The following is an 18,378-nucleotide window of genomic DNA, read 5'->3' on the forward strand; positions in this document are numbered from 1 at the left end:
AGAAGTAGATTGAGACTAATTTCTTGTATGCTTAGACTATCTTTCGAAGAGGCCAGTGAAGCTTTGCAATACTGACTCATGTTAGTCGTGGGAGAGGAGGCTGGAGGAGGAGAAGGGAGGGATGAGGGAATTGTAGGGGCGGGAATGACAATGGAAAGTGATTTTGGTTATGGCAGTGATTGCTGCCAACAGAGAATGAACGAAGATAACTTCAGAAATGTCAGAACATCAATCAGAATCATTTCTTAGAACTGAAATATTTTTGATATAAGAATTCCCTGCTTAGAAGTTTTTCTTTTTTCCATTACTTAGGCAGTGAATTGACTGGCCTATATGAAAAAGTACTTAAGAAAGGAACTTTGAAAAGAAAGGAAATCCTGAGTGTAAACACGGCGCTTTTATACTTGCACATTTTTTCACTCTCAGGACCTAAGGACAGCCACTCCATGTGTCAGTGAGGGTTCCACCAGAGAAACAGAGTCACTAATATATACACACACACACATATATGCATACATACATATAATATACATATATATGGAGACTTATTTATACATTTATTTGTGTATACATGATGTAATGGAATAGTATATTTATATATATATATATGGAGATTTATTTCAAGGAATTGGTTTATGTGATTGTGGGTGCTGTAAAGTCTGACATTGTAAGGGCAGACTGGAAACTCAGGTAGGAATTGAAGCTGAAGGTGCTATTTTGCTCTTAAAGCCTTTCAACTGATTAGATGAGGCCCACCCACAATAGCTAGGGTAGGCTTTACTTAAAGTCAACTGACTGTCATTGTTAACCACATCTACAAAATACCTTCACAGCAACACCTAGATTAGTGTTTGATTGAATAACAGCACTGTAGGCTAGCCAAGTTGACACATAAAACTAGCCATCTCACAAGAAGACTTCTCTAGACTTGAAATCCCAATTATTATTACCTGAGGAAACTTTTTTCCTTTAAGACTTAGTTTTTCAAGGAAAAAAGGAATTACTAAAAAAAAGATGCATTTCTTATATTACAAAAGAGACTTTTCTAATTTTCTTCTAATTCCTTTGCAATAAGTTAATCATACCTCTAAGTGAGGTTGAGAACTTTAAAAAATTAATGAAAAATATGGAACATGTCAGTAGACCAGAATTGAGATACTCAAATCATCTGATTTTTCCTTATCTTGTTTCAAATTAAAAATACCAAAGGTTGGGGCCAGCCCGGTGGCGCAGTGGTTAAGTTTTCACGTTCTGCTTTGGCGGCCTGGGGTTTGCTGGTTTGGATCCTGGGTGTGGACGTGGCACCGCTTGGCAAGCCATGCTGTGGCAGGCATCTCACATATGAAGTGGAGGAAGATGGGCACAGATGTTAGTTCAGGGCCAGTCTTCCTCAGCAAAAAAGAGGAAGATTGGCAGCAGATGTTAGCTCAGAGCTACTCTTCCTCAAAAAAAAAAAGAAAAAAAAATTATACCAAAGGCCAATGGGAGAAATTTGATACAGCTAGAAATAAATAGATTCTAATTTCATAAAATGGAGCTAGCTTACCCATTCTCTTTATTATACAGAACTACCAGAACCCTAAAAATTGGGGGCATTATTGGCAGTCAGAGACAGACAGGATTGACTTTATGAAGATCAAGTTCAGAGAGACAAGTAGAACTCATAATAAGTTCAGGAGAAAATTGCCAAAGAACAGTATGATTGAGGCAGCTCCCCAAGCAGAATCAACAGATAGAAGATGCAGAAGGAGTTCGGGGGGCATGATTAAACTCGGGTTAATTCATCTATAGTTGTGCACAAATCTTATCTCAGGGTGTTCAGGCCCACCTCAGCTTCTTTGAGAATAGAGAACTGAGCAACTGAAAAGAGGCTGTGCTGCTTTAAGTGGAGAAGCGTCTCAGCCCTCAGGTGGAGTCGTTTCCTGCCCTGTGATAAGGCTTACCTGGGCGTGCTCCACCCTCACTACCACAGGCCGACGGGCACCTTCAGATCAGCATGGTGAGTGGCTACGGTGCTTGTATATTGTTGACAGTGTTGCTTCGGTGTCATAGCAAATTTTACTCATCATCTTTGACCCTTTTCCCCACCAAAGTCTTAATAGATTCTTAATACGAGAGAAGAAATTTTAAGGCACCTTTGTTTCTTTCAATATCCATGTTTGAAGTGGGTTTGGATGAGCTCTCCTGTGTTCATCTGTGGTTTGGCTGCTTTTAGGAAAAGCTCAGTTGATTGGCAGTTGTCCCTGCCTTTACTTGCAGCCCTGAGGCAAACACCTCTCCCTCCTTTAGTCTTACGTTTGTTTTAGACCTGCTGTGCTGATTTTTCTGTAGAACTCAGTTGCTTCGGTTTCAGTTGTGCTTTCAGAGTTTCTGGGGACTTCAGACCCAGGTTCCATTGCTAAACTCATAAATGCATGGCTGGGTAAAGTCCACAGACTTCTTCTTAGTCCTGTCTTGAGTTTAGTTCTTTGGGGGTGATAAGGAATATGGTTATTTACAATGATTCTGTTTGGGGTCAACCTTTTAAGATCCACTTTCCCTTTAATCTCTTATGTGCCACTCACGGTAAGTTTTAGTATCTTAGAATTTTTAATTCTTAAATGGAAACAGCCTCTCCAACTGCTTTTTCATCTTTGATCTCTCCCCATTGGAGTCTCTCTCCAACATTTTAAGGATGTACAAATGGTTTTGCTCTTTTTGTTTGTTTGTTTTGAGGAAGATCAGCCCTGAGCTAACTGCTGCCAATCCTCCTCTTTTTGTGGAGGAAGACTGGCCCTGAGCTAACATCCATGCCCATCTTCCTCTGCTTTATATGTGGGACGCCTACCACAGCATGGCGTGACAAGCGGTGCCATGTCCACACCCGGGAACCGGGCTGGCGAACCCCAGGCCGCTGAAGCGGAGTGTGCGCACTTAACCGCTGTGCCACCGGGCCGGCCCCTGGTTTTGCTCTTGAAAATTATGCCTCCCTACATGGAGGATCCTTGTGGTATGGAAAGGTTCTATGTCTTGACTGTATATATTTTGGTATTCTGGCTGTGATATTGTACTAGAGTCTTGAAAGATATTTCCATTGGGGAAAATGGGTAAAGAGTACATGAGATCTTTATTATTTCTTACGACTGCATGTGAATCTACAATTCATATTTATCTCAAAATAAAAAGTTAATTAGAAAATTATGCCTTCCTAGTAATTCAAATAAGCTTTGTAGCAGCATTTATTAACATGCTGTGACTTACCATTATTGATATTCAGTGGGTATTTTACAATCTTATTTTATAGTGGGACTAATATTTTAACGGATAGTTTGGGGAGTAAGGAAAGGCTAAGAGATAAATAAGGTGAAGGTAGCCTTCTGTACCCTGGAACACAGTCATGTTACAAACTAACTCAGCTGTTTCTCAAACCAGGAAGGGCAAGATTGGTCCTTCTTGAGCCAAGTATTCCTGACAAGTTCCAAAAGGATAGTATCAATCACTCTTACGTCTGAACCACTTGGGTAACAGACCACATGAAGAGCAGCAATTGTTTTTATGTTGGTGATTATTATTGCCGTGATTATTGTGAGCAAATGCCACGTGTGCATCCCACACGGACTGGGTGGTAAATAGCTGAGGAAGGATGTTGTGAGGGAAATCTACATGTAAGTGATTTTAATGATGTAAAAACAGTGAATTTCCCATCTCTTTTAAATTTTTCCATAAATCTAGGGATTTAGGTAAGTTTTGATCTGATCATGGTAGCTAATGTCCTGAGACCATTTTAAGTCCAGCAGGAGGGGAGAGGGATGAAACTGCTTTGCAGATAAGGGTGTTAGAAGGCTATTTATGATGGAATACGTTGACTTGATTTTTATGTGCGTGATAGAGGTTGGAATATTTGTTGGACTGAGTGAAGGGCTTTCTAAATTGAGCTCACAGCCTTTGTCATGAGAGACCGATAGTTGCACAGAGAAGAAACAAGAGGGAAGTTCTACTCAAGTGGTGAACTTGAATTCCCCGTCAAGTAAAGAGGGCTGTGTCATGCTTTGCGAATCAAGGAGACAAAGTAGAATGGTTTGATGCTACTGAGCAGGAACAGAGTCCAAGTCAGATTGGAGGGGTGTGACCAGCCGGAGCTCCCTCCCCAACACCCTCTGACAGCGGTCTTTTTGTAATTGAATCTCAGAGCCTGGGAAAGTGCAGCCATGGACAAGGACGGGGTTGCCTATTACCTTATCAGGCAATGAGCTTGAAGGGCCCTGATAATGCAGAAAGCAGGCTTCTCACCCTGTAAGACACCCAGCACAGACTTGTATGACCATTGGCGATCAAAACTCAACAATATTAATATCAGCGGTTGTGGCCCCTTTAGATTTTTAGGATTTAACTTTTTCTTTCCCTCTCTTAGATGAGTAGATATTGTGTCTGTCTAAATTACCAAAAAAGTTGTTTCCCTTTTGGAAAAAAAATGTGAATGGTGATTTAAAAATGGGATAGTGGAGCGGAGGCTGATGAGGGTGAGGGAAAACAGGAAAGTTGAAACGAGAAAAACATCGCTTACTGTCCAGATGTAACTAGAGGTAATATTTTGATGCATTTTTAAAGGCTGTTTTCTATGCTTATTTTTAAATATATTTGACATCATACTTTATATGCAATTATACAAATTATATACACTTTACTTAATATTTTATCATAAGCACTTCCCGTGTCGTAAATTATTTTTGGTAAATATTTAAAAGTTGTATAATATGCCGTTGTATTGATGTACCTTTCTTTAAATGCCCAACAAAAGGTAAATAGTTAAGTAGACTGGTTTTTGGTTTTCACTATTATAAATTTTTAATACTGTGAGTGCTATTCTGCCTAAATCTTTGCGTTTTAGATTATTTCTTTCCTTTGTGATTCACTTGTTTATGTAATTTGCCTTTTTATCTAGCAGATGTCTCGAAGTCTTTTTTTTTAATTGGTGTATATAAAATTTCTTATATATAGTCCTTACATATGAAAGGCTATATATACAGTAATTCTTATATACATCAGTATTTTTGTTTGTTGTGGTATAGAGTTTTTACATTTTGGGGTTGTTAAATCTATTGTATGTTTCCTTGGTAAATTTCCCACACTTTTAAGCTTAGAACATCTTTCCTTATTTAGAGCACATATGAATAGTAAATGTAAAATCTCAAGATATGAAAAGGTGACATCTTTATCAGCAGTGGGTTTTAATATATGTCAAGGCTATACATTGATTTTGGTTTTATTTCTTTCCAATAGCTAGCTAATTTTTTTCTGGGTGAGACAACTTGATTCATTCTTATCCTGTCACTTAATGGGTGCTTAATTTACATTGTTGAAAGAAACCTTTTGATGGAATTGGAGTCCTTGGTTCAGTTGTTCCTAAAGCTTGGCTGTACCCTTGTTTTTGCTTTCCGTGAGACACTTGTAATTAGCCTTATAATAGATTTCTCTTGTTGGTTTAAGCTAGCTTGGTTTCTGTCAGTTGGTAGCAGAAGTGCTGAGTGACATAGCTCATGGTACCTAAGAAGGCCTGCTCAGTTCTAACTTACCGTGGCTTATTTCAGAGGGAGTGCCTTTCCATTCACATTGGCCAAGCTGGCATCCAGATTGGGGATGCTTGTTGGGAACTCTATTGCCTGGAACATGGAATCCAGCCAGATGGTGGTGTTCTCGACAGTAAAAAGGATCAGTTGGATGATGCTAACGTGGAGCACATGGATGCATCTTTCGATACCTTCTTTTGTGAGACCAGAGCTGGGAAGTATGTGCCCAGAGCACTCTTCGTGGACCTGGAGCCAACCGTTGTAGGTAATGTAAGTTTTCCATTCTGCTTAACCAGGTCCATAATCAAAACAGATAAATTAAGTATCAGTGCGTGGGATTTATCAGATCATATGAATCTCTCTGAACAGGATCATGTGGACCTTTTCCACATAGACAAGGTCACTCAATGGCCACTTAGGGTGGTGATCAGTGTGACATATGTACCCAAAGGGAAGAGGAGCCTAGCCTTCTTTTTCTATATGATAAAACGAAGTAAAACCTTGCTGATTTCTCCACACACATCTGTTGTAACAGAACATTAAATCTCTTCCTGGATTTGAAAGCCAGTTGCTAGAAGCTTCTGACAAAAAATCTGAAATTTGGCATTACCTGCTTATAAAGAGTAGAATATTTGAAAATGATTCCAAAGAAGCAAGGAGCCAAATAAATCTTCAAATTATGGGGAAAATCAGTACAATGTTATGATTATTAATGGCAAACTTTGTAGTATCTTGTGCAAAAACACTTGAAATGGAGCTAGAGAAATGCTGGGGAGAGAAGGGGTCTTACTTAAGAGAAAAGCGGGGGGGGGGGTGCAGAATTTGGGTTTGATACTATGTATCAGTTATTTATTGCTGTGTAATAAACTACCTCCAAATTTAGTGGTTTAAAACAATAGCAGTCATTACTTTGTCCAGTAATCTGCAATTTGTACAGGGTTCAGAGGGAAGAGCTCCTCTCTGCCTCACAGGATGTCAGCTAAGAAGGCTCAAGTGACAGCTGGAGGGTCCACTTTCAAAGTGGCTCACTTGCATGGCTGGCAAGTTGATGCTGGCCGTTAGGGGATATGGGCCTCTCTATGGGCTGCTTGTGCTTCCTCACAGCGCGGTGGCTGAGTTCCAAGAGCAAGCATCTCATGAGAACAAGGCAGAAGCCCATGGCATTTTTATAACCAAGCCTTGAAAGTCACATAGTGTCACTTCAGCTGTTCTCAGTGGGTCAAGGCAGTTACAAGGATCCACTCAGGGAGGGGACATAGACCCAACATCTTGATATGGAAATAGTGAGATGGGAAATATCGTTGTGGCCATCTTTGGAAAATACAATCTGTACATACTGGATTCGGGTTCATTTCCTTATCAGAACAAAGTCAGAACCAAGTAAGAAACTGATGGGGAAAATAGATTGATGTCAATATGAAGGAAAAGATAGAAAGTTTTATTAAAAGGGGGAAGCTAAGAATTGTGGAAGCCATGATGCCTATATATAGATTCAGCATTACTCTGCTAGATGTTGTGAAAGAATTAAAAATAAGGAGGTATTGATGGCTTCAAGAACAGGTAAGACTAGTATGGAGGCTAAAAGAGGCAAATACCTTGTATTCTGACTTGAGTTATAATGGTGCGAAGAGAATATCTGAATTTTTGTTGCAGATAAATAGGAGTTTGCAAGTGTGAGCCCTGGCTGGAGTCTGGTGTCTCAGGAACCTGGGTGGGGTGGAATATGTCCCCAGATGACATTGGTAGCAGAAGGAGCATCATAAGAGGCCATAGCCCAGTACCATGGATATTTGTAGCAGATATTTTAACTCATGCCAAACCAAAGATGCTAGGCAAATAGGAGGTTTAAGGCCCAAGATCAATGGTAAGCAAGTCAGAGGAGAGATAGATAGCAGGCAAAGACCAGAAGAAATGTCCCAATCCTCTAGAGCACAGCTTGGATGGAGGGCAATTTTAGGGTCCTGAGCTGGTCAAAACAAAGAGACATAAGCTCCAGGATTTAGGTAGAAGGCACTGATTTTCCTTGTTTTATTCAACAAATAAGAGAGCCTCACATATGCTAGGCACTCTTCTTGACAGTAGTCTTCACGGAGCCTACTTTCTCGTGGGGTGCAGACCTATAAAAACCAAATAGTGTGCCTGATGGCAATCTGCAGTATGGAGAAGAATAAGGAAAGGCCATTGGGGTAGGGAATGTTGTGTGTGGGTGGAGGGGGTTCTTTTTCTAAAGGCATGTCAAGGAAGGCCTTACTGAGAAGGGGACGTGTAGGGATGTGAAAGAAGTGGGGACGTGAGACTTACCTCTCTGGAAGAGATCAGAAAAGACTTTATGGACAAGGTGATATTCCTTCTAAGTCTTGAAGACTGAGTGGGAGGATTTTAAGAGTTCACAGTTGAGGGAGAATGGAAAACATGGACAAAGACACATTCGGACACTTGTGAATACTGTATCAGCTTGAAAATGGGGAGGATGTTGATTTAGGGGAGTCATAGAAGGCTTAAACTGGAATGGAGGCAGACCATGGAACTGCCTTGAATAAGATGCTTGGTGTGAATTTGATAGGAAATAGGGGGCCAGTAATGATTTTAGAGCAGAGGAAAGGCAGATTTAGAGCTATACTTGAGTAATTAATCACAGAGATTTATTCATTAATTTATTCAACATTTATTTAGCACCTGCTGTGTGCTAAGTACTGATCTAGAAAGAGAGAATGGATTGGAGAAAGTTATGAGATTGTTGTAATGTGTGGGCTTCATCTAGGGTTGTGACACTGAGAACGGAAAAGAGAACATTGGCTGATTTGAGAGATGTCTGTTTAAAATAGACAGAGCAACTGATTACAAGTCAGTGAGTATTCCAGAGATAAGTCAGAGATGCCACCCAGATTTTACTGGTTCACTAATGAGATTGATAAATGAAATAGGAATTCCAGAGGGGGACTCAGTTCTGTAAGAGTAAAGATAAGTTCAGTTTTGGGCATGAGGAATTTCAAGTGTTAGCAAGTCGGTCCCAGAAGAAATTGTGGAACCAGAGGTCTTAAGTGAGAAGTTAGAGGTGCAGAATTATCCAATAGAGATGATGCTGAAAGCTGGGAAAGTGGATGATCTTCCTGACCAAAGTCAGCCTGAGTGGTTTTAGAATAAAGGAAAGGTAGGTTTGGGTTACATTTTTCAAGTAGAATTCTATTGATGATATTTGTAGCCAGAAACAAAGGAGAGAGAGTGAGTGAGAGGCGGAGGTTTCGGAGAGGGAGGGAGGGATCAGAGGCACTCAGGGAGGGTGAGTTGCTTTGTACATCTCCCTTCTTTCTCTATTTTCTGCGAGGTAGAGGACAGAGAGATTTCGTGGCAAGGAGGGAGGTGTTCATTCAGGCATCCTACGATTGGAATAATGAGGGTGATAGTGTGTGAGAATTTAAAGAGGTTTAGAACACTCATTTTGAGAAATAGAATAGAGGGTCAAAGTGCAGAGTGAAGGGTCTGCTGAATGTGGGTTCGAAGGGGACCCAGAAAGCAAAGTTCCTGCCTGTCTGCAGCTGCACGGGAGTGGATGGTGGTGCTTAGTCAGGCTTGCATATGAGGTAGGGACAGGGCGAAGAGGGTTCTGCGCTGCCAGTGCCCCTGTGGCTTTGATCACAGAACCAGGCTGTGTGAGGAGTCAAATGAAAATAATGTGAAGGGAGGTGGAAAAAAGAAAAGGCTGAGAGATTCAAGGTCATGATGAGCAAGAATTTAACATACTCCAATAAGCATCTACTTCAGCAAGGTGATGGGAGTATAAAGATGAATAAACACTGATCCCTTCCCTCCTACTGTCTTAGTCAATTCAGGCTGTTTTAACAAAATATTGTAGACTGAGTGGCTTAAACAGAAATTTATGTCTCCCAGTTATGGAAGCTGGAAGTCCAAGATTAGGGTGGCATCATGGTCGGTTTCTGGTGAGAGCCTTCTTCCTGCTTTGCAGATGGGACCTTCTTGCTGTGTCTGCACATGAGAGAGGGAGGGGGAGGGGGAGAGGGAGAGAGGGGGAGGTCATCTCTCTGGCCTCTTCTTATGAGGGCTCTAATCCCATTCATAAAGGCACCACTTTCATGTCCTAAGGCCTCACCTCCAAATACCATCATATTGGAGATTAGGGCTTCAACATTTCAACATGTGAATTTGGAGGAGACACAAACTTCCAGTCCATAGCGGCTACTATTTATTAGTTGAGGAACTGCACAGATAATTCCCTTTAATCTTTTCAGCAACTCTATTATCCTTAATTTGTAGACGAGGAAACTGAGTCTTGGGGATGTTAAGGATCCTTAGATCCTTAGAAGGTTGCCTTAGATCATCGAGTTATTGAGGGTAGAACTGGTTTTGATCCCAGATTTGCCTTCTCATAAAAGCCATTCTCTTAAAAAGAGAAAATCAGGATAATTTAGTGGAGAAGAAAATGTAAATAATTATCACAACACTAATAAATGTATTAAGTTGAGCCATATAAAATTGCCACATAAAGTTGCCAATAGATGACCATTTTTCATCTAAAAAGGTCAATTTCATATAATGCAACTTAATAATAACAGAAATTTCTGCAAGGTGCAAGGGTATTACTGAGGAAGGAATGATTGACTGGGGGTCATCAAACGACTCCTGTGAGGGAGCAGCATTAGTAAATTCACAGAGGGAGGAGGGACCTTTAACAGGAGCTCAGTGAGGCTGGAACTTAGGGTGTGAGTAGGAGAGCAATGGGAGAGGAGGCTGGAAAGATCATCAGGGCTGGTCATGGGCCCAGGTTGGGGGAAGTAAGGAAGTGTGGACGGAGAAGGGATTTTGCAAGTGTGAGATTTTGGGGCGGAGAGTTGTGAGTGATGGTGACTCAAGTGGAGTGGAGCTGAATGGCATTGAAGGCAAGCAAGCTAAGGAACCATCAAATAATTGTGTTTAAAAACCATGGAAATCCCTGAGGATGCTGGTTAAGGATGCTGTGCCAGGTGCTGAAGTCAGAGAAAAGTGGAAAAGTGTCAGGAAGTTAGAGTGGATGGTTTGGGCATGCTTATGAATGGTGGTGCTATAATCACTGATCCCTGAGAAAGTGGATTTTACTGAAAGAATTTATGGACCTAACTACACTCAAGGTCTCAACTGGACATTGTCATGAAGAAGCAGGTTTCCATAAATTCCAGAAATTCCTTCCTTACCCTGAACTCAGCCTTACAGCTTCAGGTGAGAAGCATAGTCTACCCAGAATTATATGCCCTCTTATATCCTGTTTATATATTTATCTTTTAAAAATCCCAACTTTTCTTTTTTTTTTTTTTGGTGTGTATATGTTAGTTAAAAATAATTTAAACTCAATTTTAGTAAATTTAAACATTGTGGTTTAGAAATTCATTGTCATATACAGGAGAGCAAGGTGAATTGAGAGAACCATCTTGCTTTTAGAAAATTAGTGCATTTTTCCTTAGGTAGTGAACTTCTAGGACTAACTATAGGTATCTGGTGCCAATGAAGTAAATCTGCATACATACATGTCATGAGGCCAATTTTATCAGTATTATTTATAACTGTTGTTATCTGGGGCCTGCATCATGCCCTATGACCTCATTTAATCCTCATGATAACTCAGTGGGGTAGGTCTTCTTATCATCCTTACTGGTGAGATGAAGTAACTGAGGCTTAGAGAACTAGGCAACTGCTCTATGGCTAAGAGGGGAAGGCAAGATGTGAGCCCAGGAAATTGATTCTTGAACACATGCTCTTTACTATGCAGTGTAACCGGGACAACATTCCACAGCTTGCTTAGCCCTCAAACACCACTGCATAATTCTTCAGGAATCGTGCTATCTGGGTAATTCTGAGGTCGGGGTAGTGGGGCATGGGCCTCAGACATGCTGTGTGTTGATGTTTTCTCGTGCTGCCCAGGGTTTTAAAAGCCAGTGAAACCAGGCAAGGCTTACACTTGGTTGTATTGAACACTGCCGACATCTACACACCGATTTCCCTGCTTCACACGTTTGTAGGTTTGAATCGTCTGGGCCTTTGAGTTGGCCACGCCTTCTTTGTTAAAGCCTCTTTTAAAACACATTACTAATAATTTACGTTGGCATGCTTTTCCAGCACACAGTTGGCTATTTGTAGATAGAAATACTTGTCCTAAAATGTCAAAGTGCCACAGGGTGTGTGGTAGGTTGAATAGTGTCTCCCAAAAATCTGTGTCCGCCTAGAACCCCAGAATATGATTTATTTGGAAATAGGGTCTTTGCAGATGTACTTAGTTAAGATGAGGTCATACTGGATTAGGGTAGGCCCTAAATCCAATGATCTGTGTCCTTAGAAGAAGAAGAGAGGACACATAGACAGGGGAAAAGGGCATGTATGATGGAGGCAGAGACTGGAATGATGCAGCTATAAGCCAAGGAGCTCTAAGAAGTGTCAGCAGTCACCAGAAGCAGTCACGAGAGACAGGCGTGGAGCAGTTTCTCCCTCGGAGCTTCCACAAGGAACCAACCCTGCCAACACCTTGATTTTGGCCTTTTAAACTTTTAGAGAATAAATTTCTCTCATTTTAAACCACCAGGTTTGTTGTAATTTGTTACAGCAGCCCTAAAAAACTAACAAAGAGTGTTTGATGGAAAAACCTACTTTTAATTTATATGAAAATAATAATACCTCTTTCTAGAGTAAGGAAGGCCAATTCAGCACAATTCCTTTACCACAACACCGGGGAAACTATGGGGATCGGAGCACAGGGCTGTGCGAGAATTAGCCGAGGGTTAGCAGTTGAATGCAGTGGAGCACACTGACCTCCTTTCCCCTCTGCAGATGGGATCCGTACAGGCAAGTACCGCTCACTCTTCCACCCAGAGCAGCTTGTTAGTGGAAAGGAAGATGCTGCAAACAACTACGCCCGAGGTCACTACTCTGTGGGGTCGGAGATCATCGACCTTGTGCTAGAGAGGATCCGAAAGCTGGCAAGTGGCTCACTTCTCCTTAGACGGGGCCAGGCCTGTGTGCCTGGGATCCTGCGGGACACCTCCCAAGCATCACCAGCATTGTCTACCACCAACATCATCACCACCCAGCCTCTCACCTGGGGACCTCCTGTGGATGCTCAGACCTGGGAAGTGTCCTGATGTTGGCTTTGATTACGCTTTCCATAGGAAGGGCAAAAGAAGCTTTCATAGTTACTGTATAGCCCTTGTCTACTCTTTGTTTTTTTTAGATTTATAAGGAAATGTTTTATTTTTCCCCTGCTTTGTTGAGATATAATTGACATATAATATTGTGTAAATTTAAGGTATACAGTGTGATGATTTGATACATGTATATATTGCAAAATGATTACCGCAATAAGGTTAGTTAACACATCTACCCCCTCACATAATTACATTTTTTTGGTAGTGACAACATTTCAGGCCTACTTTCTTAGCAGCTTTCAAATATGCAATACAGTATTGTTAACTATAGTCACCATGCTGTACATTAGATCCCCAGAACTTACTAATTTTCTAACTGAAAGTTTCTGCCCTTTGACCAACATCTCTCCATTTACTCCACCACCCAGCCCCTGGCAACTACTGTTCTACTCTCTGTTTCTATGAATTTGGCTTTTTTAGATTCCACGTTTAAGAGAGATCATACAGTATTTGTCCTTCTCTAACTTATTTCACTTAACATAATTCCCTCAAGTTTCATCTATGTTGTCAAAAATGGCGGGATTTCCTCCCTTTAATAATTAGCCTCCATCTACTCTTGCTTCGGCTAACTCATGGTTTGTCTTATCAGAGACTTCCAAAGCATTCTACACTTGTCATTTTTGATAGTACCACTATTTGTGAAGTTAACAGGAAGTACATCCTACCTGGAGATTAGTTACTCTATTTACTGACAGTTAATTCTTCTTTAAGGACTTGTGTCTGGAGAATCCTTTGTTTAGCCAATGTTTTGGTGTTTGGCATAATCATTAGGTAATACACTACCTTTAGACCCCCCATAGTAGATTGGATGCTTCATCTGTTGTGGGGGGGGGCGGATTATATTGCTTCAATATTTTGCTAGTCATTTTGTTATTGATAAAGACCTTGCTTTAGATCACATACAAATAAATTCAGGGGGGCAGTGAAAAACAATTGAATGTTTGTGCTTTCCTTATAGTAAAATTCTATAGTGCTTCCCACACTCCAGAAGTAACCATTCAAGTATGTTTCAAAGTAGATAGGTTTGTTGCAGAGTTAATAATGGTAAACCAGTCCTGTCTGAAAGTTTTTGCTTGTTTTTGCGAACTCGATCCCACCATGACCACTGCTTCTGGGTTTGTTTGGCTGAGTTCTCCCTTATCATTTATTCTCCCCAGGCAGAACAGTGCAGTGGACTTCAAGGATTTTTGATTTTCCGAAGCTTTGGAGGAGGCACTGGCTCAGGATTTACATCTCTGTTAATGGAGCAGCTCTCGATAGAATATAGCAGGAAGACTAAATTGGAGTTCTCTGTCTATCCAGCCCCTAGGATCTCCACTGCTGTCGTAGAGCCTTACAACTCCATCCTCACCACCCATTCCACCATAGAGCACTCAGACTGTTCCTTCATGGTGGACAATGAAGCCATCTTTGACATATGCCATCGTAAACTTGGTGTGGAACGCCCCTCTTACGCCAGCATTAATAGGCTGATAGGTCAAGCTGTATCTTCCATTACTGCATCCCTCCGGTTTAAAGGGCCCTTGAATGTGGACCTAATTGAATTCCAGACCAACCTGGTACCTTATCCGAGAATACATTTCCCCATGACCACCTTTGCCCCCATCATCTCTGCTGACAAAGCCTACCACGAGGAGCTCTCCGTGTCAGACATCACTGCGGCTTGCTTTGAGTTCTCCAACCAGCTGGTCAAGTGTGATCCTCGACTGGGGAAGTACATGGCCTGCTGCCTACTCTACAGAGGGGATGTGGTCCCTAAGGATGTGAATGCAGCGATTGCAGCCATGAAGTCAAGGAACTCTGTTCGGTTTGTAGATTGGTGTCCAACTGGTTTCAAGGTAGGCATCAACAATCAACCCCCCGTGGCGATGCCAGGAGGGGACCTGGCCAAGGTCCAGAGGGCTGTCTGCATGCTGAGCAACACCACAGCAATTGTGGAGGCCTGGGCCCGCCTGGACCACAAGTTTGACCTCATGTATGCCAAGAGGGCATTTCTACATTGGTACATCAGAGAAGGCATGGAAGAAGGTGAGTTCTCAGAAGCCAGGGAAGATTTGGCAGCCCTGGAGAAGGATTATGAAGAAGTGGGGCAAAGTTTCTGATGCAAATATGACTGGTGAAAATGACTGTTAAGTTGAGGTGTCATGCTTTCTTTTCAAGATGTTATACACTTAGTGGGTAGAGTTCCCTTGATGAGAAGAAAAAGGAAATCAAATCAAGCAAGACCTGAAGTCCCAAACTGAATCAAACGGGTCAATATTAGCAATGATCACATGCTTCCTTGTCCATTATGTAATTCAGCCTGCTACCTGGGAACCTTCTCAGGCTCGCAGTCCTTTGAACTTCTGGATCATGTCTATGTTGGGTTTTTTTTTTGTCAGATGGCAACTTGGATTTATTCTTTGCTTTCTAAACCGAGAGACTGTGAAATGCTAACGTTAATGCTTTCTCCTTCCTGTACCTGAGGTGGAAGCACATATTGATTATTGTTATGTCTCCATGTTTATATTTTTTACATTGATCAAATAATAAATATTTTCAGTATGACTCTTTTGCTTCTTCCAAATATGGGCCTTAAGGTCTCAGTTTGCTTTTTATACAGACAAACAAACAAACAAACGAAAAACAAGAATATTCTTTGGTCTTTCAAAAATTTGAATCTATGTGTCCTGCAGCTCAGAAGATGAAAGTGGTCTCTTTCAGCTCCCCTGTGCTTGAGGAGGTGTTCTCAAAGTGTGGTCAGCAGAACCCTGCATCAGAACCGTTTAAGAGGTTTAGAAAACTCGCAGATTCTTGAACTTCACTACGGTCTTGCTAAATGAGAAGCCCTGGGGATTGCAGGAGGTGTGACCTGAGGATTTGAAAGTCTAAAAAACACTTAAAGGAACTAATTTTTGGTATTAAACTGTCCCATTTTCAAACAAGTTAATAATTTAAAATGGACAAAACAGCTATAAATATGTTAAAACCACTAGCCAGATTTTTAAAATCCATGATGTCTAGATTGACTAATAGTTGGAATTAAGGTGAACTAGCTACTGCAAAGATGCTCACGTAGGCTTAGGTTGCTCTTAAGTTGATGGTAGATAGTTTTCAGATGCCTCATTCATCTATAGTGTTGACCTTTCAGCCTTAGTCCTCCACTTATACTCTCTTTTGGCCCAGCATGGTCAGTGCTTTTGGTCCAGCTAGACGTCTAAAGGCAGTGGGCTCTAAAGTCTTGACAGGAGGCAAAAAGTTGTGTGTCCTCTTGTGAAATATACCAGACTACAACACTACCACCTTCTTCTTGCATGGGCAACCTGGACCCCAGAACTGGCACTCCATCTTTAAAGTTCCTTTGTAGATGCTTTTTTTGTACTAGAATCACTGCCCTGAGAAGTGGCCTTCAAGAGCTCAACTCAAGCAATATATTTTTTTTGCCTGTTTTCAATTCAAACCGTTGTCACCATGGAGGTCAATGATCACAGTTTGGTGGAAATGATATTTAGATACCCTTCAATGCCTGTGAAGGTTTGGTTTTCTAGCCCACTCACCTATCAGTGAGTTTTTGCTCAGTCCTCAAGTCTCTAAGTATTTGGCTGGATCCCCTTTATAATCTACTTCCAAGGCCTCTGCCAAGGGCTTTGTCTATGCCGACACTAAAACAGCTTCGTATCGGAGTTCCATTTGGAATCCGAGACCTGTTTTTCCTAAGATATGCCAGGACTTCCAGTATGGTAACAGGGAAAGGAATATGATTCTCATTCTCATGTGTCTGACTTGCCATGATCAAACATTTGGAAGAAAGTAAAAAAAAAAAAAAAAAAAAAAATTTTTTTTTCTTCAAATAAAAGGAGTGATTTAGTGAGCTTCACTGCCACTTGACCAGATCCAACATAGACCAATAGTGGACTGTCTGGCTCTTTAAATGTGGAAAAAAATCTCTTCAATGATTGAAGGAGCCTATGCTAGTGTCCAAATTACTAGGGGGCTCTATTTTTAAATTAACCAATGTCTCTCAGATTTGCATTTCAAAATCATATCTGTCTTATTGAGTAGTAAATAAAGCTATTTGGTGAACTAAATACTATGGACGTTTCCCATACTTGTGAACTTTAGGATTAGGTCTCCTAAAGAGTAGTCATCAAGACTCGAATAGCTTTCTTTAGGCTGTTTTCTTTTAATCAAATTTATCACCATAAAATGGTAATGAATAACAAGGAAGAAATATTTAACTAGATATTAGGAATGATGGATCCAAGTCATGGCACTGTTACAATTATGTGATCTTGTACCTAGCTTCTCCATATCTTAAATTCCTCATCCTGGACAAGGTTATTTCTAGGGCCCTTTCTAGTTCCAAGATTTTGTGAGTCTAAGAATTGATTAACTTGCGATGCTATTTGCCTCTACATACCATACATAAATATTAGATTTACCAAGTATTTTTCTTTATAATTTATGTATTCTCTCAATTAGCTCATTAAACAGTCACTATTTTTAAAAAATTCTTTTAGTGGATACCCTAGAAATTACAATATTCGAACTTGACTTATTAGCATCTACCATGCCTTCGTGGTTTTACCGCTTCCTGAACAATGAAAAGACCATAGAACACTTCAACTTCATTTACTGTCCTCCTGCCTTTGGTGTATTGTTACTCTGTATTTCAATGACACAAACATTTTAATCCCACAAGATGCTGGTTATTGTTTTAAACAGTAGGTGTTTGCTTAGATTTACCCTCATGGTCATCCTTTCTGGTACTCTTCATCCCTTCTTGTATTATCATACTTCCATCTGGGATCATTTTCATTCTGACAAAATAACTCCCTTTACTATTCTTTTAATGTAGATCTGGGGTTGAGAGGGAATGATATTTTCCTATTTTTTCTCAAAGAGTGAGGTCGTGATTGAACTAACTCTGAGGACTCTAAGTGCTAATTAAATGTGATCTTGAGGCAAGGACTATCTTATTCATCTGTGCATCTGCAGTGTCAGGCCTAGAGTAGGTACTCAAATATTTATTAAATTGAAAGGCTCCAGGAAATGACCTGATTTCCTACTTTATTGAAATCACATCCATCTGACTAACTTCTTAAATTCCTCTTCAATCTCCCCCTTAAAATTACTCTGAATCTTGATACATCCTCTACTATCCCAGAGGAAAAATGCTCTCCTTTCCAAGCCCGTTTATTATTTTTGCAGCTTCTCCCCTTGACACTTATTTTCTAGAAGACTTTGCTCCTTCAATCTCCCTTGCATATTCTGTCTCTCTTTCTCCATTGTTTTTTTTTCTTTTCTTTTTTCCTACTTACAAGTCCAGGTCTCCTCCTCCAAAAAATCAACACCCTTTTCTGGATTCTGCTACCCCCATAATGTACGGTCCCATCTTTCCACTCTCCAACTTGTCAAAAGAATATTCACTGGTGCCTTCACCTCATCTTCTGCTCACTCCTCAACCTTTGTAATTTTGTGTCCTCCCCACCATCCTATGAAATGATTGTCTCAAAGATCACTGATTATACCTTATTTATCAAAACAACGACTTTATTGACCTTAAGCATTTGGTAATTCTTTTTTCTTGAAACTTTCCCGTTGATTCCTGTAGCACTACTTGATTCTCCTACATCTGACATTTCTTCTTCTCCATCATCTGTCCATAA

At 40.7% G+C, this 18,378-nt stretch overlaps 1 protein-coding gene across 1 annotated transcript; it reads left to right on the forward strand.

The window, feature by feature from the left end:
* The first annotated feature begins 1,897 nt into the window (after positions 1 to 1,897).
* On the forward strand, positions 1,898 to 16,803 carry TUBAL3 (tubulin alpha like 3). Its single transcript, XM_070500957.1, has 4 exons — positions 1,898 to 1,999; positions 5,568 to 5,811; positions 12,357 to 12,509; positions 13,892 to 16,803. Exons 1-4 carry the CDS (start codon positions 1,997 to 1,999, stop codon positions 14,830 to 14,832), a joined length of 1,341 nt encoding a protein of 446 aa, XP_070357058.1. The 5' UTR covers positions 1,898 to 1,996; the 3' UTR covers positions 14,833 to 16,803.
* Positions 16,804 to 18,378: the final 1,575 nt, after the last annotated feature.

The sequence above is a fragment of the Equus asinus genome, chromosome 29, assembly GCF_041296235.1.
Source record: "Equus asinus isolate D_3611 breed Donkey chromosome 29, EquAss-T2T_v2, whole genome shotgun sequence".
Classification (NCBI taxonomy): Eukaryota; Metazoa; Chordata; class Mammalia; order Perissodactyla; family Equidae; genus Equus; species Equus asinus.

Excerpts from the sequence above, each read along its gene's own strand:
- TUBAL3 (XM_070500957.1), top strand. Across the intron at positions 5,812-12,356 it reads CCTGGAGCCAACCGTTGTAG|ATGGGATCCGTACAGGCAAG; the intron begins GTAATGTAAGTT and ends TCCCCTCTGCAG. Across the intron at positions 12,510-13,891 it reads GAGGATCCGAAAGCTGGCAA|AACAGTGCAGTGGACTTCAA; the intron begins GTGGCTCACTTC and ends CTCCCCAGGCAG.